Source organism: Halichoerus grypus, chromosome 5 (assembly GCF_964656455.1).
Source record: "Halichoerus grypus chromosome 5, mHalGry1.hap1.1, whole genome shotgun sequence".
NCBI lineage: Eukaryota > Metazoa > Chordata > Mammalia > Carnivora > Phocidae > Halichoerus > Halichoerus grypus.
This window is the reverse complement of record NC_135716.1, coordinates 47,770,946-47,796,078: the sequence shown is the minus strand read 5'-3', so window position 1 is coordinate 47,796,078 and position 25,133 is coordinate 47,770,946. Positions and strand designations below refer to the sequence as shown.

The 25,133-nt window shown below is 39.0% G+C and overlaps 1 protein-coding gene across 1 annotated transcript in view; it reads left to right on the top strand.

Moving 5' to 3' along the window:
- The first annotated feature begins 217 nt into the window (after positions 1-217).
- The window catches only part of CPNE3 (copine 3), a 49,699-nt gene continuing 24,783 nt past the window's right edge, over positions 218-25,133 (top strand). The window contains exons 1-6 of the mRNA XM_036072657.2: positions 218-342; positions 14,357-14,494; positions 14,772-14,951; positions 16,761-16,835; positions 18,439-18,510; positions 23,702-23,785. Coding sequence (XP_035928550.1) covers positions 14,363-14,494; positions 14,772-14,951; positions 16,761-16,835; positions 18,439-18,510; positions 23,702-23,785 — 543 coding nt within the window. The 5' untranslated portion in view covers positions 218-342; positions 14,357-14,362. The remainder of the gene's footprint in view (positions 343-14,356; positions 14,495-14,771; positions 14,952-16,760; positions 16,836-18,438; positions 18,511-23,701; positions 23,786-25,133) is intronic.

Sequence of the window (25,133 nt, the reverse complement as noted above, 5' to 3'; positions counted from 1 at the left end):
ATAGTATAAATTTTCTCAAATATTTTAATTCCTTTATCCTTCTGAAATTTATTTTTGTGCACCAAGCAACTCATTTTAATGTCTAAAATCAGCTTGGGGCTTTCCATAAGCAAGAGATCTCCTAAAGAGCCTTGAAGCATCGGTCTCCTCTCTAGGTGCAGATCCTAGTCAGTACTGGGCGGTCCATGGCCGTAGTGGGCGGGGCTGCACCGTAGCCCCTCCCCTCCCCGCCCCTCTGCCCCTTCGGCCTCAGGTTCCTGTGAATCCCCGCGCCCGGGCTACCCTGTGGACTCTGGCTGCCTGGTCTCCACCCCTACCTGATTACACCACTGAGAGCGGGATGTGAGTGCGGGCTTCTCTCTGTAGCGGGGCCCCAGCAACCCACAGATCCCCCGGGGGAGGAAGAGAGCCCTCGCGGAGACCTTTCAGGCCCGCAGGCTCCGCGCGGCCCTCGCGCTGGAAGTGCACCCTGGGCTCAGTGCGGCGGGGGGATCGGCCGCGGCGCGCAGAGGACTCTCGAGCCTCAGCATGCGAGGTCTGCGGCCTGGGGAGGCCCGGGGCTAGCCATCGCCTTCCGGAGAAGCCGGAGTTCGGGGCTCGGCTCTGGGCCTCGAGGAGCCTCCTGGGCCTTGCGTTCGTGCACCTGGGCAAGCGGTGCCCAGATCGCCAGCCTACCCCAGCGGGGAGGGTCGGGCCTGCGGCCCAGGGGAGGGTGACACGCTTGGAAAAATCCGCAGCGCCCAGTGGGGTGAGGGACTGGGTCAGGGTTCCACGCTTTGAATCGAGTGCCGGGAGGAACAGGGCACTCTTCAGAGCAGCCGGGGGTTCCAGGAGAAGCTGCTAGATGGGGTGGGAAAAGGTAACTCTTGATTTCATAGTAGAGCAGAAGGTTGTGAGACAGGGTGTCCTAAGAGCTCCTGTTCCGGCTCCGGCTCCCATATTCTTCTGTCTAGTGTTTTGGGCTCACTACAACCAGGGACGTGGAGGAAGTGCAGTTGCATTGGTTTTGCAGTGCCGGAATCTATGGCAGACCGAGCATATAGACCATTAACGTTGCGCTTGGTTGGTGATCCACAGTTTCTGCTTACCTTTGGTGTTATCTTTTTGTGGCTGCCTCAATAAATTAAACAAAGAATCAGAAAGAATGCGGGATTGAATATAGCGATTTTTGGTTAGAGTGACCCATAAACACTGTACTAGAAAATTTTTGTATATGTTGGCTCATTTAATGCTCACAACCACAAACTTAGGTGGTATTGTTATTCTGTTTCATACACGGAACTCAGATTAAATAATTTACCAAACTACACAAGTGCTAAATAGTAGTACTGGAGTTGGAATTCAGGTCTCTGTATGATTTCAGAGCACAGGCTTTATGGCTTAATGTAAAGAACATTTCTGCTTGGGATAAGACAGATACCTGGGTTTCAAGTCTATGCTTTGACGTTTGTTAGCTGTGTGACCTTGGGCAGGTTACTTAACCTTTTAGGGCCTGTTTCTGCATTTGTAAAATAGAGATAAAATACATCCTATGTCATAGGGTTTTTATGTGAATTAAATAAGATCATATTTGTAATTCACTTAACAAAGTGCCTGGCACATAGTGGTAAGCTACGTACAGCTACATAGATCTTGCTGTTGTCATTAACTGGGGTCAGCAAACTCCAGCTCTGAGTGCAGCCAGCCAGAGCCAAACAAAACTTGTGTAGGCATGGACCATAGGTAGAGAGAAGCAGGAAAGGATAAGAAAGGAGAACTGAGAACAGATGACATATATGATGGCAATTATAGTGAAACCAAGAGATTAATCTGTGGTACCCAGGGCCACTTTTTTGCCTTTCTGAGATATTTTTTTAAAGGCAGTTCTTTTTGGCTGATGTTTTGGAAAAATGCATCCCACTCTGGGTTGAAAATATTCAAAGAAAGCAAGTTTTGGGGCCTGGACCATGTGGAGACTCTCTGGATGTGAGGGGGAGCTGAATTTCAGCCCTCCCCAGACTAAAAGGTACCCAGCACAAACTGCACAATGAAGTGTGCAGTTTGTTCTCTTTCAGGATATCCTTGCTCAGATCTAGCCCCTGAAGAATGGAGAGGGAGAGGAGTTTTCAGGATGGGGGGAAACAAAAGGATTCTTTGCCTTTTTAAGGGTGTGTAATGACTGGACACCTCTCCTAATTTCAGTTAAAACTGTAAACACTTTATAGACAATGGTCTTGATTTCCACATAAATTTAAGGCACCTTAAGTTTATACATATTCAAATATTTTTTTATATACTCTTTCCAATGCTATCAATGCAGTCCTGAATATTTCCTTTGCAGCATCTGTTCAGATACCCAGTTTACACTGTATCCTACCTCCTATCAATTCTTGGTATAGCTTTAGACATAGTTTTCCTTGTCCTCCATCTCTCTGTACCATTGCTGTGCTTTTTTTTCTACTATTGTTAGAGTTTTCTTTTCTCCTTTTTCAAAATTTTTTTTTAGTCAGTGATTTATTATGCTAGAAAGTATGCCTATCAGCAAAATTGAGAAAGTTAGTGTTGGATATGAAATATGACTAAATAACATTTTGACCTTCAAAAATCTGTAATGAGCCACCACTGATCATCAAAAGCATAATCTCTGAGGTAGCTCTTTTAGCAAGGATCAGTGACACCATCTCTTGGTGGTACTCAACAAGTTTGAGGAGCCCAGACTTGGACATTCCTTTAATGTACCCACTATTGCCTTTACCCTACAGGTTAGCTTCCTTCCCACCAATGTTTTTCCTTCGTGTTCTTATTTATATTATAAGGATTGCTAGCAAGGTTAAAAGCCAACAAACAATTAGGTAGAGTATGTGGTTGAAGATTTGTTGAAAGATTGGCTGAGAAGGAGATTTAAATGAGCACCTAAAAGTATCATAGATTTTATTTAACTATATTACTTAAGTTTCTGATATAATCAAAACCAGTCATTATATATACATTTGGTAAGATGATGATAACTACATTTAAGTTGATTATGCTAACTTAAATTTGAAGAAGGTAGTAGAAGAATATTGGGATTCTTTTGAAGTGTATTCTTTTAGTATATAACAGTTTACGAGTGGGCAATCTTTTTTTTGCCATCATATTTTTTAAAAAACATTAAAATCAGTGTATTACTGGCCAAATTTACCAACATAAATTAGATGGATAGCATATTAATACAGTTTTCCCATGAAAACTAGAAGGAAATATTACATATTCATTTTAGCAAATCATTTTGAAATGTCCTCTTACCAAGTGGTTGTATTATGTCTGGTTCCTGTGAAAATTACCAAAGCACAGCATGGTTGCAATATGCATTTTCATCAGGCTACTTCAGTTTTCTGAGCTGCAGTTTACTATTCCTCTAAGGTGGTAGTACATGTTAAAATAGATATCTGCAACTGTAAAGAGGAACTTGTTGGACACATTTTCATCTGTTTAGGGATCAGGATTATTTAAAAAGAAGTGAAAATCAAAGCAAGTATTTCCTGATTGTGTTGTCAAGATAAGCTTATAAAATATCTAGAGGTGTACCCCACCTTCAATACTTCTCACTCTTCTCCCCTGCTTAATTTTTTTCTTTAGCACTTTTAACACCTAGCATACTACATATTTTACTAACTTATCTTTTTTTTTTTTTAAAGATTTTATTTATTTATTTGACAGAGAGAGACACAGTGAGAGCAGGAACACAAGCAGGGGCAGTGGGAGAGGGAGAAGCAGGCTTCGCGCGGAGCAGAGAGCCCGATGCGGGACTCGATCCCAGGACCCTGGGACCATGACCTGAGCCGAAGGCAGGCGCTTAATGACTGAGCCACCCAGGCACCCCTACTAACTTATCTTTTTAAAACATTTTTAGTGATTTATTTTATTTAACCAGATATATCTAAAATATTATCATTTCAATATGTGATTAATCTGAAAAGTTATTGAGAGTTCTCACATTTCTTTTTCATATCAGTCTTTGAAATCATGCTCAGATCATTTCAGAGGCACCACATTTCAAATGCTCAGTAGCCTCATGTGACCAGTGGCTACCATACTGATCAACTAGGGCTAGAACTCCTTGACTAATGTCCAGACCATCTATAAAATTCTAACGTCTAACAACTGAAGCTCTATACTTCTAACACTCTGAGGTTCGAGTGTGACTTTCTAGAATCCTATGATTCAAATAGTCTGTAACTAACACCGTAGGGTCCCTTGGATCAAATAGCCTATGATTCCAATGTTCTAAGAGTCTGTGATTCCAACACTTCAGAGTCTTTGACCTAGATAAGGGTCAGCAAACTCCAGCCTGTGGGCCAAATCCAGCCCATGGCTTGTTTTTGTAAATAAAGTTTTATTGGAATACAGCTATGCCTGTTCAGTTTGTGGCCACTTTCATTCTACCAAGGCAGATTGAGTAGTTGTGACAGAGACCATGAGTGACCTCTTGACCAGCCAAAACTAAAATATTTACTCTTTGTTCCTTTACTGAAAAAGTTTACTGACCCTTGATGTAGATATTCAAAGATTCTAAGATGGGTAGTGGTTTTACAGATGTTTATTTGATTGTTGTACTTTATAACTCACACATATGTTACATACACTCTTCTGTGCATCAAATATCACATAATATATAGTATTCAAAAGAGACTGGTTGCTCCATCTTAGGTATTCACCATTTCAGGCTTATATAATTCCATTAGGTTGATTATTTACCTTTTTTACCTTTTTTTTTTTTTTTTAAGTAGGTACCACGCCTAACATGGGGCTTGAACTCATGACCCTGAGGTCAAGAGTCCAGTGCTCTACTGATTGATCCAGCCAGGTGCGCCCCCCTCCCGCTTACTTTATCTTTTTTATTGTCTTTCTCCCTATAATGTAACCTCAGGAGGGCAGGTTGTTTGTTTTGTTCATTGTTCTCCCAACACCTCAGAACAGGACCTGGCACACAGTAGATACTCTATAAATATGTGTTGAGTGAATGAATAGTATTATTAAACTGTTTGTGGTTGGGAAATAAAAGGGGGTTGCCAGAAAGTTAAAACCAGTTGAAATTTATGTGCTAAGTAACCATAAACGGAATATTCTTGAAATCAGGAAATGTATAAACATTTCAAAAGTCCTTGCTCAACATATAAAATTTGATTATTTTTTTAAAGATTTTATTTTTAGGTAATCTCTATACCTAACTTGGGGCTTGAACTCACAACCCCAAGATCAAGAGTCGCATGCTCTACCAACTGAGCCAGCCAGGCGCCCCTGCTCAATGTGCAAACTTAAATCTTGAGAATGAAGTAGTTGTAGTTGTTCCAGCTTTAAACTGAAAGAGCTTTTTGTGTTATTGTTCACCATGAACTGGAAAGCAGCACAAAGTGACAAAATGTGAAATGCCCAACTAAATATTGTACATGCCCAGCTAAGAAGAAAAGGAAGGGAGCCGAGTTTTAGGAAGCATGCTTTTTGAGTTCGGCACAGTTGGATAGTAGGGACAGGTGAGAAGTTCTGATGGCTGGCCCAACATCTAGGAGATTCCAGAAGGTGGGGAGTTCTTAAAGCGCTCTGAACACCAAGGGACATCAGCCTCAGCAGGTTGATGTGCCTTTATATAATACCCAAACTGCCCTCATATCACTGAGCCCTTAGAATTTTAACATTTTTCAACTGAGCATCCTGGAATTTTCTGCTAGGGGATGTAGCTCTGATTTTTATCAATGCCATTTTTGGTAAAAGATGATTCACTTTGTAGATACTTACTTTGTAGCTAATTTTGCCAAGATGCGTGTTTCCTAAAGTGAGGCAATATTGAGATGTTGCAACTGCTTCTAACTTTTATTAACACCTCACTCAGTGCGTCTACTATGAACTGTTCATTTGATAGGCTTGGCAATATAATCAGTGACATTTCCAAAATGTGTATAAAGCAGCCGTTGGGATTAGTAAAGCAGTCTAACCTGAAACACATGTGAAGTAAACTATAGCCTGCTATGAATCATAGAACAGATCAATAGAATCTTAGGAATTTTCTAGAGAAATCAAGGAAGGGGCCTTAGTTAATTGCTCACTTTGTAGCATAAGGACAGGGTAAAACTGCACATACTTTCTGTGTTTAAAGTAAGAGTAAGGGAGGCCTGGGTGGCTCTGTCGGTTAAGCATCTGCCTTCGGCTCAGGTCTTGATCCCAGGGTCCTGGGGAGTCCCGCATGGGCTCCTTGCTCAGCTGGGGGCCTGCTTTCCCTTTGCCTGCCACGCTCTCTGTCTCTGTCTCTGTCTCTCTCTCTCTGACAAATAAATAAACAAAATCTTTTAAAAAAATAAAATAAGAGTAATACAAAAATATATCTTTTCCCAGTTCTGCATGTTCAGGTATCAGGCATAGCATTGCTATCTAGATTTTATTCAGGATTAGTCAAGAATCTGGAAATTAATTAAAAAAAAATGGTGGTCAAAAGCTGATTCCTTTTGCTGCTGTGATAGGAGCTGGGAGTTAAATAATGTGAGATTCCACGGATGGTAGTAAAACTCACTTCCTTATTATGCTGCATGTACCTAATAGATTGGGCCTGGTGTTTTGTTTGTTGATATACAATACTTTTTCAAGTCATCTGGGGTTAGAGCATTTAATAACAGTTTCAAGCAAAGGTACCTAACTGGTGGGAAAGTATCTAAATATATATTTTTTCAGCTACAGCTTTTTCAGTAGTGGGAGATGGAAGCTGAATTTGGAAAATTTTATTCTTTCCTTCCATTTCTCTTTTTGGTTCTTATACATTTTCTGCTATTTTCTACTTTTTAAATTTTTCTACTCCTTTAGTACCACTTCCTAACAAGCTCTGTATTCACTGTAATTAAATTAGTCATAGAACATTAACTAGAAGAGGCTTTAGAAGTTACTTAAAGTGATTGGCTCTACTCTTAGAATTAACCGTTGAAAAACCTGAGGCCTAGAGCAGTTAGAGCCCTTGGAGCATGTGTGGTAGGACTGACACAGAACTACCCTCCATTTTTTCCCACTCCTGGTCCAGTGACCCTTCCTGTTGGTCCCTTTTTCACATTAAAAAGAAAACGTGCCCTTTTCTCTGTTTATGTGCTCTAATGCCTGGCCTATTCTAATTGTCTATCCCCATTTCTAGTATTCCATTGCAGGGATTAAAAAAAATGTGGTCATCTTTTCCTTCCTCCCTCCCTCCCTTCGTCCCTCCCTCCCTCCTTTCCTTCCTTCCTTCCTTCCTTCCTTCCTTCCTTCCTTCCTTCCTTCCTTCCTTTCTTCCTTTCTCTCTCTCTCTCTCTCTCTTTCTTTCTTTCTTTCTCTCAGACTTTATTTTTTGACAGAGAGAGAGTGAGAGAGCACAAGCAGAGGGAGCAGTAGAGGGAGAGGGAGCCTGACCAGGGAGCCTGACACAGGGCTCAATCCCTGGACCCTGAGGGCGGGCTCAGACACTTAACGGACTGAGCGACCCAGGCGCCCCAACGGCATCACTTTCTTAATAAATACAATGCAAGCTTACTGTACATTCCTTTAATGTAAGTTTTTCCATGGATATTAAGTGTGGTATATTCCTGAGAATTAATGTTGCTGCCTTCAGAAAGCACTGAGATCCTGTGTCCCCCATGTAGATCTGTGTATGTAGAGACTCTAGCAAGAAGAAAATGCTTTCTTAGCCTTAAGTAATTTACAATGTAATGGGCTGTCTGAAGAGGAACTGCTGTGATGTAAATACAAACCATTCCAGTTCTTCTACCATTGGGCCATTACTGTTTATTCTGGTTATCTTTGTTCAAGAAAGATAATCATAGTTGTAGCCTAAAAATTAATCTTCTATGGTTTTATAAGATCATATTCATTAATTTGTGTCAGGCTGAATATTTACATTTGCTATACTAACTAAAAGCTATAGGGAAATTAATTAAAGAATATTGCTGTTATACTAAGTAATGATTAATTATAGGCTTTAGAGCTCTGAGGGCATTTGGCATGATAGGAAGCAAATCTGGGTTCTTGCCCTGGCCTTGCTACTTATTAGTTTGTTTATCTTGGGCAAGTCATTTAAATGTGGCAACGTGAATATAAATTCTTTTATAATGGAGTATAGTTTTAATCCTTCGTAAAAATAGAAATCTGTCGATTTCTTCTCTAGCTCTGAGGGCACTTTGATTGCTTCCTCTCTGCACCACACAGTTTTATATTGTTTGTGTTTTTTCCATGTATACGTGGATAGCTAGGTATTTTGCTTTTGCTTTGCATTCTTCCCCCACCCCGTGTAGAACACTTAGAAGATACTCAGTAAATAATTGTTGAATGAATGGATCTCCCCAATATGATTATAATGAGTTCCAAGGTCTTCTGTTGCTGTATCATGTCCCCACTACCTTTAGCATGATAATGGGTACACAATAACCTCTTAATGTAAACACTTGTTGATTTGACCCGGGACCTCCAGGTAGTGGCAGCTTTTAAATTGACGGTCATATTACCCTTCCCCCACTTTTTTGAGGGAGGTTGAGGGGGACATTTTTACTGTTCTGAGCCACACAATTTGAGAAACACTGCATGGGGTGTGTCCTGCTGATGTTGCTGGGCCCTATTCCAGCTGCCCCAAAGTTACCCTGCTTGCTCTCAGTGGAGGTCATGCAGGATGCACTATGGATAGCAGTCAGTGAATCATGGTATCAGAACCAGAAGGAGCCTCTGAGAACTCTGTAATGTTGCCAACCTCCTCATTTAGTAGCTAAAGAGTGAAGTTTACTAAAGACATTGGTGGCTGGGCACTGACTTCTCCCTCCCAGTTGTTCTACAAGGAATGATGACTCACTGACACTGGCTCTGCCTCCCTCCCCCACGTGCCGACTATGCAGTAGCTCAGGTAAACAAACTGTACTGAGAGGATTTAGGAAAATTAGCACTTAGCTATAAGAAAAGCTGCCTGCTTGGCAAATTAATTTTGTGTAAATCCCAGACATTCTTTTATTATTTTTCTAAGAAGTTCTTTATAAACAAGGATGAGAAAGGTGCATTATGTCTTACTATTGAATAAGAAGCCATTGATGCTGAGACTAACAATTAAAATATTTGAGTAGTTTATAAAATAATAATTGCTACAATTCACAGAATATCTAAAAATGGCTGAGTGCCCTACAGATCTACAATTGTCAGGTAATTTTTTTATCCCTATTTTATAGATGAGAAAATTGAGGTTCAGACAGATAATTTGGTAAAGCTGACACACCCAAATAAATAATGAGAAGGAAATTTGAACCAAGCCTCCTGACTCCAAAGTTACTGCTGTTTCAGCCGTGAAAAACCTGTGCCAGACATCGTGCTTCAGGATGCAGAGGAAGCAGTAAAACACGGGTCCCTGTCCTCAGCACATAGGCGTTAGAAAGGGTGTGAGCCGCGCATGCGTAAGTGACAATAGTGGACAAGTAACGATAGTGTCAGTACCATAACTGCCCTACGGGGGTATCAGCAACAGCTTTATGGAGAGTGTCATTTGAAATGGATCTTGAAAAACTTAGATGGGCAGGCTAGGGGCAGAAGTAGACAGAGCCATGAATTCCAGGTATAGCTAATTGGACTAGGGTAGGCCCTGGATAGCCAGTAATGATTTTTTTTAAAATTTATTTTATTTTATTTTTTAATTTTTATTTTTTAAAGATTTTATTTATTTATTTGACAGAGAGAGAGTGAGAGAGCACAAGCAGGGAGAGTGGCAGAGGGAGAGGAAGAAGCAGGCTGGGGCTGGATCCCGGGACCCCGAGATCACCACCGGAGCCAAAGGCAGACGCCCAACCGGCTGAGCCATCCAGGCGTCCCTTATTTTATTTTTTAAAAGATTTTATTTATTTATTTGAGAGAGAGAGAGCGAGCACAAACAGGGGGTGCGGGGAAGGGACAATGGGAGAGGGAGAAGCAGTCTCCTCACTGAGCAGGGAGCCCAATGCAGGGCTTGATCCCAGGACCCTGGGATCATGACCCAAGTGGAAGGCAGACACTTAACCAACTGAGCCACCCAGGGGCCTGGATTTTTTTTTTTTTAATCAGAAGTGATAAAATCATGATATGAATGGAGAGAGAATGGCAGTGGGAGTGCCCATCTGGAGACCATTAAGTAGGCAGGCAGGCAGGGCTACAGAAGACCTGAAGTAGTTGTGACCATGGGTATAGAGATAGTTCTACACCTCCACAGTTGAGAGAGATTTAAATTGTACTAGGGAGAATCTCCTCTACTGAGTAGATCTAAGGAGTACCTCTAAGGGAAGATGGGAAAAGAGAAAGCATACAAGACTTAAGAATTTTCAGCTAGGGCATAGGAGTGACCATATGCTTTAAATTTCATAAAATTCAATGATTAGGTCTTATTTTTTAATTCCTTTGAACTGTGTTATATAATGTTGGTTCAGGAAAATTAGGGTTACTGGGAGAATGGTTGATAGGTTTAGTATTTCCAGGTGTTCTTTGCGTTTTAGAAACCAGACAATTCTCCAATAAATAATCTGTGTCGTAAGAAGCTATTGTCCACTCCTAGAGGCTCTTTCTGTCTTTTCTATCATCCTGCTTTTTGGGTAGTAAAATACATAGAATCACTCTTTAGTTGTACAGACACATTCCTCTGCCTGGTCACTTATCCCAGCCAAATCTCCTATTTTCCATACTCAAAGGGTACAAAACATTTGCTTTGTTTTCTTCCATCATAAAAGAATACCCTATTGCTCTTTTTAAAATTGTATATCATGTGCTGGATGATGACACCGAAAGGAAATGAAAAGAGCATCATGGTGAATGTTGCTGTTAATAAGGTTCCAGACCTGATTATTTATGTAATTTCTTCCATTTGTTATTCAGCCATAATGAGTTTCTAGAAGAAAAACGAGGCTGCATTCAGAGTTGTTTTCATGGGGGGATGCTGTTAACAGAGGAAATTCGTGTCCTAACAGCAATGTAGTAATGTTAACTGTGAACAATTTACTAAATAATCAGGTGTGTCTGGCATGTTGTTTTGTAGCTCTTGTATGAGCACTGTTAGGGGAAAAAAAAAAATAATGCTTCTCTGACGTGTTGTGTCTCCTCGCTATGAGACTGACTTCACACATAAATATGGTGCATTTTCTGTTGAATTCTCCCCATCCTTGGAACTTTGAGGGCTTTCTGCTGGCTGGTAGACAATTCTTTACATGTTCTTCAGGAGCTTTAGAAATCCTCACTCATTCTAGGGGCGCCTGGGTGGCTCAGTCGTTAAGCGTCTGCCTTCGGCTCAGGTCATGATCTCAGGGTCCTGGGATCGAGCCCCGCATCGGGCTCCCTGCTCGGCGGGAAGCCTGCTTCTCCCTCTCCCTCTGCTTGTGTTCCCTCTCTCGCTGTGTCTCTCTCTGTCAAATAAATAAAATCTTAAAAAAAAAAAGAAATCCTTACTCTAAATCTGTTCACAGGGTACTGCATTATCCTGGTACAGCTGACATACAACTTGTAAGACTTAAACTACCTTATGCAAAAGAAAAAAATTATACAACTAACATTTATTCCATAGATTCTATGTTAGATATGAAAAGCAAGATGCCCAGCACATGCCTGATTTGTAAGTTTACTTACAGTATCTCCATTTTCACTGATGAGGAAATCTAGGCTCAAAAAGTAATTTATTTGTGGTCACACAGCTATCACCAGATGCGGGATTCAACCCAGGTATTACTCCAAATTTACTCCAAATTTGTTCTTGTTCCTATATTATAGTTATCTGTTACTATTAGTGCAGCAGGAGTTCAAATGACTTGGTGTAGGACTTGGTGTAGTTGGAATAATTAGAGAAATCATCATGGAATAGACTAGTAAAAAAGAAAAAGAGAGAAAGAAACATGGGATACATGGGAGAAGATCAGACTTGGAGGCAGGTAGTCCTAAAATAATATAATAGTAATAAACAACTTTGGAACACTTATTATGTACTAGGCACTGTTTAAATATATTCACCCATTTAGTCCTCACAACAACTGTATGAGAAAGGGACGGTTATTTATTTTCATTTTGCAGATGAGGAAACTGAGGGGCTATAGGGAGGTTGACTCTCACCTGAGGTCACACATTAAGTCAGTGTGGGATCCAGATGAGAACTCATTTGTTTGATTCCAGAGCCTATCATATGGGGCGATGAAAAGAAGGGGCAAAGACCTGAGCTGAGATCAAGAGTTGGACACTTAACTGACTGAGCCACCCAGGTGCCCCAACACAAGTGACATTTAAAAATAAGCCATTTCATCCTATTATCCCCAGTTTGAGAACTTTCAGTAACACCTTCTTATCCACCCCCTGAGTCCTTCAGCCTGGCTCTCAGGACACCAAACTTGACCCTCTTCCTGTCCAGTGTGGTTTCCCCCAACGTGGATGCTCACTTCTGTGACACATGATGATGAGGTGTCCTCACTGTGCCTTCTAATGTCTTGATTCTTTTCTACCTCTGTGCTGTCTCTCTCTCTTCACCTAATGGAATCCTTCAAAGCCCAGGGAATGTCAATCTCATCCACACTCTTGGTACTGTTAATTCTCCTCTGTCTGCTTCAGTGATTTCTCCTTGATCTTTTTATCTTTGGCACATATTGTCAGCACTGTGTATTTTGGCACTCCTATTTTCCATACTCAATATGGAATAATTTTGACAGTGTAAGGTGGCAAAACAAAGACATAATTTTGACAGTGTAAGGTGGCAAAACAAAGACATCTGAATTTATAGTAGGTTTAGTTTTACAAAATACCTGGGTAGGGTGTTTAGTAGGCAAATTGGGAATTTGTGAATTTTGTTTCTTATTAAGGAATAATTCTGCTTTTAAAAGGAATTTCTAGCTACTAAGAGTATGAAACCGACCTCATCATTTCACAAATACTAAATGCTGGTCTTGATTTTTGACACACATTGAGGATTGCTACGATTTTTAGAGTCCGTTAGAGTAATTAAAGAGTTTCCATGAGACATGAGTTGTTTTTGACATTGCCAAAGGGCTCTTCTCATAGTAATTCTTAACATTTCAGACCTGATTAGGCATTTTGTACAGCACAGATATCCTGTTTAAATATAACAGGATGATGAGTGGATTTGTTCCTGTTGTCCCAGAATTTCAGCTGGTCTCAAAGTGGAGGTCAAGGGCATTAAATACTCCATATTCTAAGGATGTCACCAGCAGCTCTAGGGGAGGAGTTATCTTCTTACCTCCAGAACCTGTCCTACCATCATCAGCCTCCACTGCACTCTAGACAGCTGGCTAAGTTGACTTTCAGCCGAGGAATGAAATGCCTGTGTCCTCTTCTTGGTGACACCTGCAGTCCCTTTCTTTCCCTGGGTTCAGGGAGGAAAGCAACTCACCCTCAATGCATCATCAGCTCTCAAGGCCAGCTCCCAAGTAGTCCACCCTGACCCCAGTCATCTTCATATATTGGTTGGAGTTGGAGTGAGGAAGGGTGTGTGAAAGTTAGGCTAACTGTGGTATTTCTTAGCAAGTCTTGGGGAAACATGAGCCATGCCTATTCGTTGGATGCTCTCTGTGGAAGACTGGGTTTGCCAACCTTGTCTACACATTGGAATCATCCAAGGAGCTGATGCCCAGGTTGTACCCTAAACCAGTTAAATCTCTTTGTGTGGGACTCCAGCCTCAGTGGTTTTGAAAACTCTGCAGGTGATTTCAGTAAGCAGCCAAGATTGAGAATCACTGCTGTAAAATGTATGGGGATGGGGTGGGGAAAGGAGGGGGTATTTGAGGTCTTTTATTCCCCAGATTTGAATCTTAGACAAATTTTTTTTTTTAAAGATTTTATTTTTAAATAATCTCTGCACCCAGTGTGGGGCTCAAACCAACAACCCGAGATCAAGAGTCTCATGCTGCACCAACTGAGCCAGCCAGGTGACCCCGAAATTCTTTGAAAATAAAATATCTCACTCAGTATCTTGTTAAATAAACAAATACAAATGAAATAAAGGTTGTAGTTTGATTCATTTTGTTTTTCATCTAAATACTATGTTTACCTTTATGTGAAAGATCAAGATTATATTTGGACTTTTTCTGAATGGCAAAACTTATAGTAAAGTGAAAAGAAGATTAATATGTCTTATTGGCCATTTTAAAAGCTGCATTTTATTGTCATACAATAAATGAGTTTCATCCCAGCAAGAGAATCTGACCAAAGCAACATCACTGGGATGGGCTAATAGCCATCTGAATTGCCAGGAGGCACATATTAACAGTCTTATTCTAGCAAGTTTACTCCGGGATCCTATTCTGACAGTTTGTCCTAAGAATTCAGCTATTTCACTGGGAATGTATGTACTTCTTAAAGGCACCATTTCATTAGCATCCTCATTTCCTTGGTTTTCTCACAGCTCGATATGGCTGCCCAATGCGTTACGAAGGTGGAGCTGAATGTTTCCTGTGACAATCTTTTGGATATGGATGTAGGGTCGAAGTCGGACCCTTTATGTGTGTTATTTTTGAATACGAGCGGTCAGCAGTGGTATGAGGTAATGTTAAATACTGTAGGTGAAAAGCAATCTGAATTGCTCTTTTGATAATGTGAAGCCCTTATTACAACCGTTAAAACTAATGAAAACATCTCATCTGTTAATGCAGTTTTTTGGGGCAAGTTTGTCCTTGATTGTGGAATTTTTCATCTACATATAAAAACTTTCTTTAGCTATCTGTTATGCTTATATTTAGTTACCTGTAGTACATGAAGATGCTAAAACGTTAAGTGCACTTTGATCTGAAGAAACTTTTTGTTTTTGGGGGTGAGTATAGGTTGATCGCACAGAAAGGATTAAGAATTGTTTGAATCCCACATTTTCCAAGACATTTGTTATTGATTACTACTTTGAAGTGGTTCAGAAATTGAAATTTGGGATTTATGACATTGACAACAAAACCGTCCAGCTGAATGATGATGATTTCTTAGGAGAATTTGAATGTACCCTTGGACAGGTGAGTATAATTAGCTATTGCAGTATATTGTGTCTAAATTTTAACCAGAGAATTGGGCATTTTTTATAAGTGCTCATTAGTTTAATTTTTAGGGTTGAAAAGTATATAATCACTTTACAGACCTGTTTCATATATTAGTATGTTTGGTTTGAACATTATAGAATTTATCTTATTTTTCCTAAGGGCAGGGACCGTGTGTTTTTGGCAGAGCCCATTAATTCTTTTGAGTTACGGGTGTTTCATTTGACACTTCAGTAAATAATACCATTGCTCTAGCTGCTTTGTGTACTGTTTATAGATTTCAGTACAATTTTGTTCTTTTTAAAAATTTTTTTTTAAAGATTTTATTTACCAATTTATTTGAGAGAGAAGGTGTTGGGAGGGGCAGATGGGGAGGGAGAAGGACAAGCAGACTTTGTGCTGAGTGCAGACTCTGAGATCATGACCTGAGCCTAAACCAAGAATCAGAGGCTTAACCGACTGAGCCACCCAAGCGCCCCTACAATTTTGTTCTTATGTTTAAGTCATAAATGCTTTCAATCTAACAGCAACTTCTCTGATGTTCTAACTAAGGTGACTGATCCCTCGAGATCCCCGATGGCCCAACACTGTCCCTTTACCTGGCTTGCTCTTCCTCAACCTTGGGTATATTGGTGTAAGCCTTCCTCCCCAAGTAAGCCTCCTCTGACCCCCTTGAGTAGTTTGGGGTGCCACCCTGTGCTCACCCTGGTACTCTCTACTGCTTCTACCTTATCGTCCACCATCCATCCATAGTTGCTTAATTATCTGTCTTTCCTATATGACAGATTTGATCAGGGTAGAGGTGTATCTGTAGGCTCACCATTTTGCTTCTATCTCAGAGTCTGACTTCTAAAGAGAAATCATGGGGTGCCTGAGTGACTCAGTTGGTTGTAAGATTCTTAATTTTGGCTCAGGTTGTGATCTCAGGGTCCTGAGATCCCGCTCAGCAGGGAGTCTGCTTGTCCCTTTTTCTGTGCTCTCCCCTCACCCCACCACGTGTTCCTCTCTCAAATAAATAAATAAACAAAATCTTAAAAAAAATTTAAGAGAAATCATGACCGTTTGTAATAGAGCTGGAAAGGCCTCAGGAGGGAAGAGTCATTGTTTTTCAGCGGGTGACATTGCTTAGATTTGTTTATTTTTCCGTGTATTGTTTGGAGATCTTGGTATTTCCTATGTCTCAAGGACAATATGAAGCTGAAGCTGATCAGTTTTCTAAAACTTTGATGAATAGTATCAAAGAGAAAATTAAACAAGTATTGATTTTTTTTGGAAAAAAAATCACGTGTAGCTAAATTATAATGAATTTGATAGAGGTATCTATTTGAGAGTACTTAGGTCTACTATATTAATCAAAATGATATTTTGTGGGGGTTATATATTCAAGTTATGTGTCAGTTGAAAAACTGAATCCCATGTATTGAGTGTTCTGAGGCCCACCTCTTACCTACAGGGTTTTCAGCTCAGTGATTGGTATATGTGAAGAAAACCTGTCCCTCTTTTTCCATTACAGGGAAGAAGTTAAACTTTGAAGAAATTGATAAAGAAACTAGTAGTTGGGGAGATTGTATCTGCCAGGACTGGCCCCTAGGAAATCTTTTCCAGTGGGTTTTAAATATGTAGATGTGTTTTATAATCTCTAAATCTTTAAGGCATGGACTTAATATTTCCATTTCTAATGACTCAAGTTGACTTAACTTTATACTCAACTCTTTTTGAAATCATTCAGCTTAAAAATTCACATACTGAAGTGAAATAGCTCTTTGTATCACTTTCCAATTTTAACAGATTGTTTCCAGCAAGAAGCTAACTCGACCCCTGGTGCTTAAAAACGGCAGACCTGCGGGGAAAGGGAGCATTACGGTAACAATAAGATATTTGTCTTTTGCCTGAAAAGATTTAGCATAATAGGACATGCTGAAACTGTGCATATCAGACAAATACTCTATAGCCATGCTTTGTCATTTGATCCTGAATGTTGCTTTTCATTTGTACTTGCCTTATAATGATCACAAATGGGAAATATGTTGGGTCAAAAAGGAGGAGAAAAATGCAGTATGGGAATTCCTTCTTTGAGTCTTTTAAGTTGCTCATGGAATCGGGTGCAGCTTGGTGATGCTTGCCTCTCCCCCATGGAAGTGTAAATCCCAAGTTAGAGAGAAATGACTTAATCATCTGAATGGATTAATTTGACCATCTACTAAGCAAACATAGTTCCCCCAATAGGACAGAAACTGCATAATGGATTTCATCCCAAATGGATCTTATATTATGCCATGCCCATTGAACCTCTCAACTCTTTTTTTTTTAAGTTTTTATTTAGTTATTTAAGTAATCTCCATACCCAGTGTGGGGCTCGAACTCATGACCCCGAGATCAAGAGTCATATGCTCTTCCAACTGAGCCATCCAGGCACCCCTGAACCTCTCAACTCTTAACCATCTTTTTTGTGCTTGCGCTCTCCTGCCCATCCTCCCACTCAGATTTTTCTATTGCTAATTACTGGTCCTAGGCAAATGAATATATGCTTTATACTGTTGTAGATTTCAAATTACATAATGTTGCACTTTAAATAAGAGGATAAAATAATTATCTTCTAGAGTTTCTGTCCAGGTTATCACTGCCTGGAGCAGTAGTTTCTAACTTTAGCTCTGTCTGAGAATGGAAGGCTGGCTCCCTCATGTTTGAGGGTTATTGTCATTATGAGGGCATTTCCCTAAGCAACTGTTTTGCTTTAGTTTAAAGAATGTTAAGTGTCTTTGGGGTGTTGACTTATGTGAGACAGAACATTATAGTAGTTAGCTCTATTGCTCTTGGGGGTCATGATAGCCTGGAATTTGCTTTTTTTTTTTTTTTTTTTTTTAAAGATTTTATTTATTTATTTGAGACAGAATGAGAGAGAGAGAGAGCACATGAGAGGGGGGAGGGTCAGAGGGAGAAGCAGACTCCCTGCCGAGCAGGGAGCCCGATGCGGGACTCGATCCCGGGACTCCAGGATCATGACCTGAGCTGAAGGCAGTCGCTTAACCAACTGAGCCACCCAGGCGCCCTGGAATTTGCTTTTAACTCTAGTAAGTTTTTCAGTGACATTGGATGAAAAATGTTGATCTCATATTTCAATTTAAAGTGTTCTCTAGGTATGATTTACTCACACTTCAGGTAGGGTCATGCAGTCTTCCGGGGCTTTGATTTTTCACTGGAATGGGGAAGATCCAGTTTGCGCAACAACATTTGAAAAATGAGTTGCATAATACAGATTTGGCATATTTAGGGAAAATATTTTGTACACATAAAAGAAATAATGATCAATTTTTCTGAATGGTACTTTTTTCTTATCAAAGATTTAAAAACTCATTTATATTAGTACCGATTGTATCTATTATCAGATAACAGAATAAATCAGTACTTCTGAGTTTATCAGAACCCCTAAAACATATTGTCTTTCACTTACCTTATCTCCTCATAGATTTCAGCTGAAGAAATAAAGGATAACAGAGTGGTCTTGTTTGAAATGGAGGCAAGAAAACTCGACAATAAGGTGGGTAGTTGGCACATTTCCACAAGGTTATCCTGTTTTGCCTCACATTGATTCCTTTTTGAAAAAAATAATAATGCAATTAGTATTATGAACTCTATCATCTGAGCATCACTTAGAGTATTTAGTTACTTCCAAATTCTGCTTTTCTATGTATGTTTAAGCAGAAGCCATTTTCTTTTACCTCCTTCCTCTAGATATTATCGAAAGGCTTGTCCAGATTAAAATAGGAGTTATTAAGAGCATTAATGTTTTTGTAAAAGGAATTTGAGAGAGTGTTGTTGGATTACCTTAAGGAAAGAAATAGAAATTCCATGCTCTACTGGATTTTTCTCTTTGCTTCCAAAAGTCGATGTTTATTTTTAATGAAGAATGAGTACAGTACATAATAACAGAACAACTTAGTATATAGCATGAATTAGAATAATTCTTTGAGTGATTTTATACTTAATCACATAAACCAGTCAGTATTTTTTTTTATCATTTTCATTTACCTTACAATTTAGTTTGCAAACATGTTAGACTAGTAGCCAGGGACTATTTTTATTTTGGAAAAATTTAAACATACAAAAATAAAATAGTCTTTAAAAAACGATGCATGTCCCCATAATCCATCTTCAACACTTACAACTTATGGCTAATTTTGTTTCATCACCACCCCTATCTACCTTCTCTCCTCGCAGACATCATGTCATTTCATCTGTAAATATTTTGGTGTATCTCCAAAGATTCTTTTTTTTTTTTTTTTTAAGCGATAGAAGTTTATTAAGCAAGGATACAGAAAAAGCTCTCAGGAGTGAGAGGGGTCCCAACAGGGTTGCTCTCCAAAGATGCTTCTTTTTTTTTTTTTCTTTAGATTTTATTTATTTGACAGAGAGAGACACAGAGAGAGAGGGAACACAAGCAGGGGGAGTGGGAGAGGGAGAAGCAGGCTTCCTGCAGAGCAGGAAGCCCAATGCGGGGCTCGATCCCAGGACCCTGGGATCATGACCTGAGCCGAAGGCAGACGCTTAACGACTGAGCCACCCAGGCGCCCCTCCAAAGATTCTTTTAACAGTATAATTGTTTGGTATGTTTCAAGTCTTTTTTAATCCATAAATTTCCCCCTTTCTTTTACTTCCTTCCTCCCTCTCTCCTTTGTTTCCTTTCATCCCATCCATCCATCCGTCCATCATGGAACTTACTCTATAAAGAAATGGACTTTGTCGTATAGAAGTTGTAACACTGCATATAGCTGATTAAATACTTGTGGTGTCATTTAAAATGTTCCTCTCTCCACCTTTATTTCCTGATTTCTATAAGCTGGTAACTGAATCTAGAGGAATGTTCTGATGGTATTTTGAATTGTTGGTAAGGCAGTTGCATAGGTGGTGGCATGTGATTCCATCAGGAGGCTCACATTGTTGAGTTCTGTCTTTTTGGGACGTCAGTGAACATTGATGATAATTCTACTACCTAGATATGTTATTTTATTAAGAGTCTGTTAAATAGATTCTCATGCTATCATTGCTTCATTTATTAATGAGGATACTTCTATAGAGATAAGTATTCTTACCCACGTTAGGTATTTATTTATTCTGAGGTATGATTGTACAGGAAGCAATTTAAAATGTATGATTTTTTTCCTTCATATATACCATTTCACAGAATAAGTTGGTTCCCTATCATCCTCTAAATGTGACAATGAGGGGGTTTTTTTTGTTTGTTGTTTTTTATTTTTAATATTGCTATGAGCTCTTTATCAGTGAACTCCTGTTGATGCTTAAATTATCTTAACTTTGGCCTGTGGGAACCTCTTTAAGTTTGTTCCTGAAATCAGTTGGCAAATCTCCAGGAGTCTTTGGATAGCTTCCTTGCTCTGTGGCATGACAAGATGTTCCAGGCTTATTTTATCTAGTTTCTGCCCCAGACTGGCAGATTAAAAAGAGCCTGATTATATTTTAGTGGAAATTGTTATTTAGAGACCAGTCTGGTGCTAGGGGTGCTTATTGTCGATTATTGCCACTTACTGTTTCCAAGGCTTTTTAGTAGACAATTAGAGGAAAGACTGTTTTGTTTTTTTAAAGAAAAACTAAATCATAAATTTATACAACTATTTCCAGTTCAGATATAGAATTACAGGGCCTTACTTCTTTAATTCTATATTTGTGCCTGCCTTCTCTTATGCTGAAAATCTCAGTTCCTAAGGATGTTAACATAATTGCTTATCTGTTTTGCCTTTTATAATATCTAATACATTCAGAATAAAAATATCCATATTATAATTAACAATATTTTTACTGAAAACAGCTTGAGCTTTCTTTGAAATTCTTTTTTTTTTTAACTTTATTTATTCATTTATGTAATCTCTACACCCATTGTGGGGCTTGAACTCACTACCCTGAGATCAAAAGTCACATGCTCTGCTGACTGAGCCAGCTAGGCACCCCTCCTTGAAATTCTTTTTGTCTTTAGGGTTATATATTCTACTTGGGTTGTATATTCAAATTCTTGTGTTTTAAAGAAATCTTTTAGTTATTATTCTATCACAGTGACACATTTGAATTTTGCTTCTGATATTTAGGGATTGCTTTCAATTTTTAAAAATTTAACTTTGTTTTATAATTATGTAAAAGATTTATATGGTTCCAAAGCCAAATCTATAAAACAAGATATATTCAAGAAATTTAGCTTCTTTCTCTGTCCACTCTGTTTTTCCTTCCTTTGTCCCTGTAGGTAATAATGTTTTAAAATTTATATTTTGTGGTTTAATTTTCCAATTTCCTAAAAAAAAATCTAAGGTTTTTTTTGTGTATGTTTGTATGTGTCTGTGTATATACATATATGTATATATGTGTATATATTGATATATCTAAATAGATATGTATGTGTGTATGTATGTATTTGTATTTATATTCTCCACCCTCAGCCCTTGGGTAACTGTGGTATACTACATACATACATTTTTTTTTTTTTTTAGTGAGGGAGAGAGAGTGAGAGCACGTGTGTGTGCGTGTGTGCGTGTGCACACGTGAGTGGGGGCGGGGAGTGGGCAGGGTGGGTGCAGAGAGAGAATCTTAGACAGGCTCCACTCAGTGGGGAGCCCAACTTGGGGTTCCATCTCACAACCCTGACATCATGACCTGAGCCGAAGGTGAGAGCCTGTCGCTTAACTGACTGAGCCACCCACGTGCCTCCATACATGTGCTTTCAGACATATATATATTCTCTGGATATGCATATATACACTTTTCTCCACCTTGCTTTTTTTCACTTAACATGTTCTAGAGGTCTGAGTCAGGAACTGTTAATTCTTACTTTAGTTCTACTACTGACATCTTAATGAACTTTCAGAGGTTTGTTGTCTGACTTTCAAAATGGTAATAATGATATTCTAACCTTTCTCATAGATTTATTTCTGAGATAGGTCAGACAGGGTACATTAATGTGTTTTTAGAAAGTTAACTTCTCTGTGTATAGTGCTGCTATTAGTTTTATAAAATGGTTTACAGAGAGGCTTATTACATTGATTCTTAAGATTCTTCTTAGTAGATAAGGTTAAATTTTAAAAGTTCTGGGGCGCTCGGGTGGCTCTGTCAGTTAAGTGTCTGCCTTCGGCTCAGGTCGTGATCTCAGGGTCCTGGGATCAAGCCCCAAGTTGGGCTCTCTGCTGTCTGCTTCTCCCTCTCCTTCTGTGCTCTCTCTCCCTCTCAAATAAATAAATAAAATCTTAAAAAATATTTTTTTTAAAGTTCTGCATAACCTTTGTGTGTGTGTGTGCGTATATATATATATCTATATTTATATCTATATTTTAAAAGTTTACTTAAGTAATGTCTACACCCAAATGGGGCTCAAACTCATGACCCAAGATCAAGAGTCACATGCTCTTCTGACTAAGTCAGCCAGGCACCCCTGTGTTTATATAGTTTTTAATATTTTATTTATTTATTTGAGAGAGAGAGCATGAGAAGGGGGAGGGACAGAGGGAGAGGGAGAATCAGACTCCCCGCTGAGTGGGGAGCCCGACATGGGGCTTAGTCCCAAGACCCTGAAATGATTTGAACCAAAGTCAGACGCTTAACCAACTGAGTCACCCAGGTCCTTCCTCTCCCCGCCACCCCCAGCCCCATGTTTATATTTTTGACTGTACCAAATATATTACTTGATTGACATTGAACTGCTGAGGAGGGAAATAACATTATCTTAGTTCTTAATTTAATACTGAGTTTAATTTAGGACTCCAAAAATCTTCAATTCAGGGACATAGCTGCATATATTACTGTGGAATTAACAGGTGTCCTTTCATTTTGACAAATAATAAGTCATATATTCTAAAGAGTATGGAAATTTCAAAATAAAGGCAAACAAAAATGAGGAAACAAAATAATTTATAATCTCACTACTTGAGTTTGACCTCTGGAAGTGATTTGGTCATTCTTCCAGAATTTTATCTCTGTGTATGTGTGTGTGTATTTGTGTGTGTGTGTGTGTGTGTGTGTGTGTGTTGAGGATGGTGATAAGGGTATTTTTGAGCACTCACTGTGCTTCAGCATTATACAGGGGTGCTGTGGTGAATTACAGAGGAAAAAGAAGATGTACTTTGTACCCTTGAAATAATTCTGTTATGCACTTCACATATTTACCTCTATTCCCTGTGTGTGTAAAGAAATGTGTGGAATTGGTGGAAGAGTATTGGACATAGAAGGTATAAAGTCAAGACTCAGATCCATGAATTCATTAGATGTGTGATCTTGCCAAAGTCATTTAACCCCTGCAAGTCCATTTTATTGCTGATAACACCTCTGTCCCTCATGGAGTCAGTGGGACTAATGTTTGGGATGTCATTTATATAAAACTATTCAGTGCTATGTGAATGAATACTCTTAATAATGAACACAAGCCCAAAACATATTTTATTAATTATGGGTCCTATTGTTCACTATATTTTAAAGCCATGTTCTCATGTTTTTTTGAGAAGTGAAGGTATGATACATAGAATTATGAGCGTTTATCACAAATGCCTTAATAGTTCTCCTTGTAGGCATCAGCAAGTTTGTAAGTTTGTGAGGCAGGTGATGGGATTTGTATTTACTACTGTACTGTATATGTCTATACTATGGAGTTAGACTTCAGGTATTGCTAACATGTAACATGTATAAAGTGTGGTTTCACATGGTTTCAGAGGAGAATAATTGACTTTTTTTAAATGTAGGATCTATTTGGAAAGTCAGATCCATACCTGGAATTCCACAAGCAGACATCTGATGGAAACTGGCTAATGGTTCATCGAACAGAGGTGAATATCTGAATTTGAAAAAGTAGAATTGAGGTTTCCATTGGAATTGTAGTAATCTAAATTTTTAAAAATTATGGATTTATAAAAAAATATCAATCTGAGTTCAGACATATAGAGCCAGAGATACAAGATCAACAAACTCATTTTTTTTTTTTCTTTTCATGTGGTGGTGCTACCATGCTGAACTATTAGTAAAATTTTATTTTGAAAAATTTAAAACCCTGTAAAAAGCACTAAAATGTATACCTGTGTATCCTTCACTTAGATTTAGCAACTGGTCGTACCTGCATGTGTGTTCTTTCTCTCTCACTCACATACACACACAGACACACATATATACATATACAGACATACATGCATAGACTTCCCATTTGCAAAACCATTTTATTTTAATTTAATTTAATTTAATTTAATTTTTAAAGATTTATTTATTTGACAGAGAGAGACATAGCGAGAGAGGGAACACAAACAGGGGGAGTGGGAGAGGGAGAAGCAGGCTTCCCACGTAGCAGGGAGCCCGATGCGGGACTCGATCCCAGGACCCTGGGGTCATGACCTGAGCGGAAGGCAGACGCTTAACGGACTGAGCCACCGAGGCGCCCCTGCAAAACCATTTTAATGTAGGCTGCAGAGATCATGATTCCTCACCTTAATACAACAGCAGATTTTTATTAATAACAAGGGCATTCTTCTATACAATCACACCTGAGAGTTTAATTTAGGACTCAAAATTTATAGCATCACTCAGTATATCATTTAACTTCAGATTTCCCCAGTTGTCCCACACATGTTTTTATATACACACACATATATACACATATACATAGATATACACACATACATACATATATATACATATACATATATATCTCCATATATTTTTGTCCAGGATCGATTCAAGTTTCGTATTTTGCATTTGTTCCTTATGTTCTCAATATCTAAGATTCTTCTCCCTCTCTGCCTTATATTTTCATGCCGTTGAATCTCCTGAATAATAAAGACCAGTATGTCTAGCATTCTGAGTCTTCTGTTTCCTTACAGTTATATCCAAATCAAACAATTCCATCGAGAACATTATGTGTTCTTGCTCTGTATCATCCGAGGACCCATGATATCAGGTGTCCAGTATTGATGTTGCCAACCTTGTCTACTTGGTTAAGCTGGTGACCACCAGATCTTGCCATGATGAAGTCCCATTTTTTCCCCTTTGTAATTAATAAGTGATCTGTGGTGTGATACTTTGAGACTGCATGATTAAACTGTTCTTTAGCATATCACCTGTCTATTGATGATCCATACCTAAATCAATTTTTATATTAGGGGGTATGAAATAGTGATTTTTTTCTAA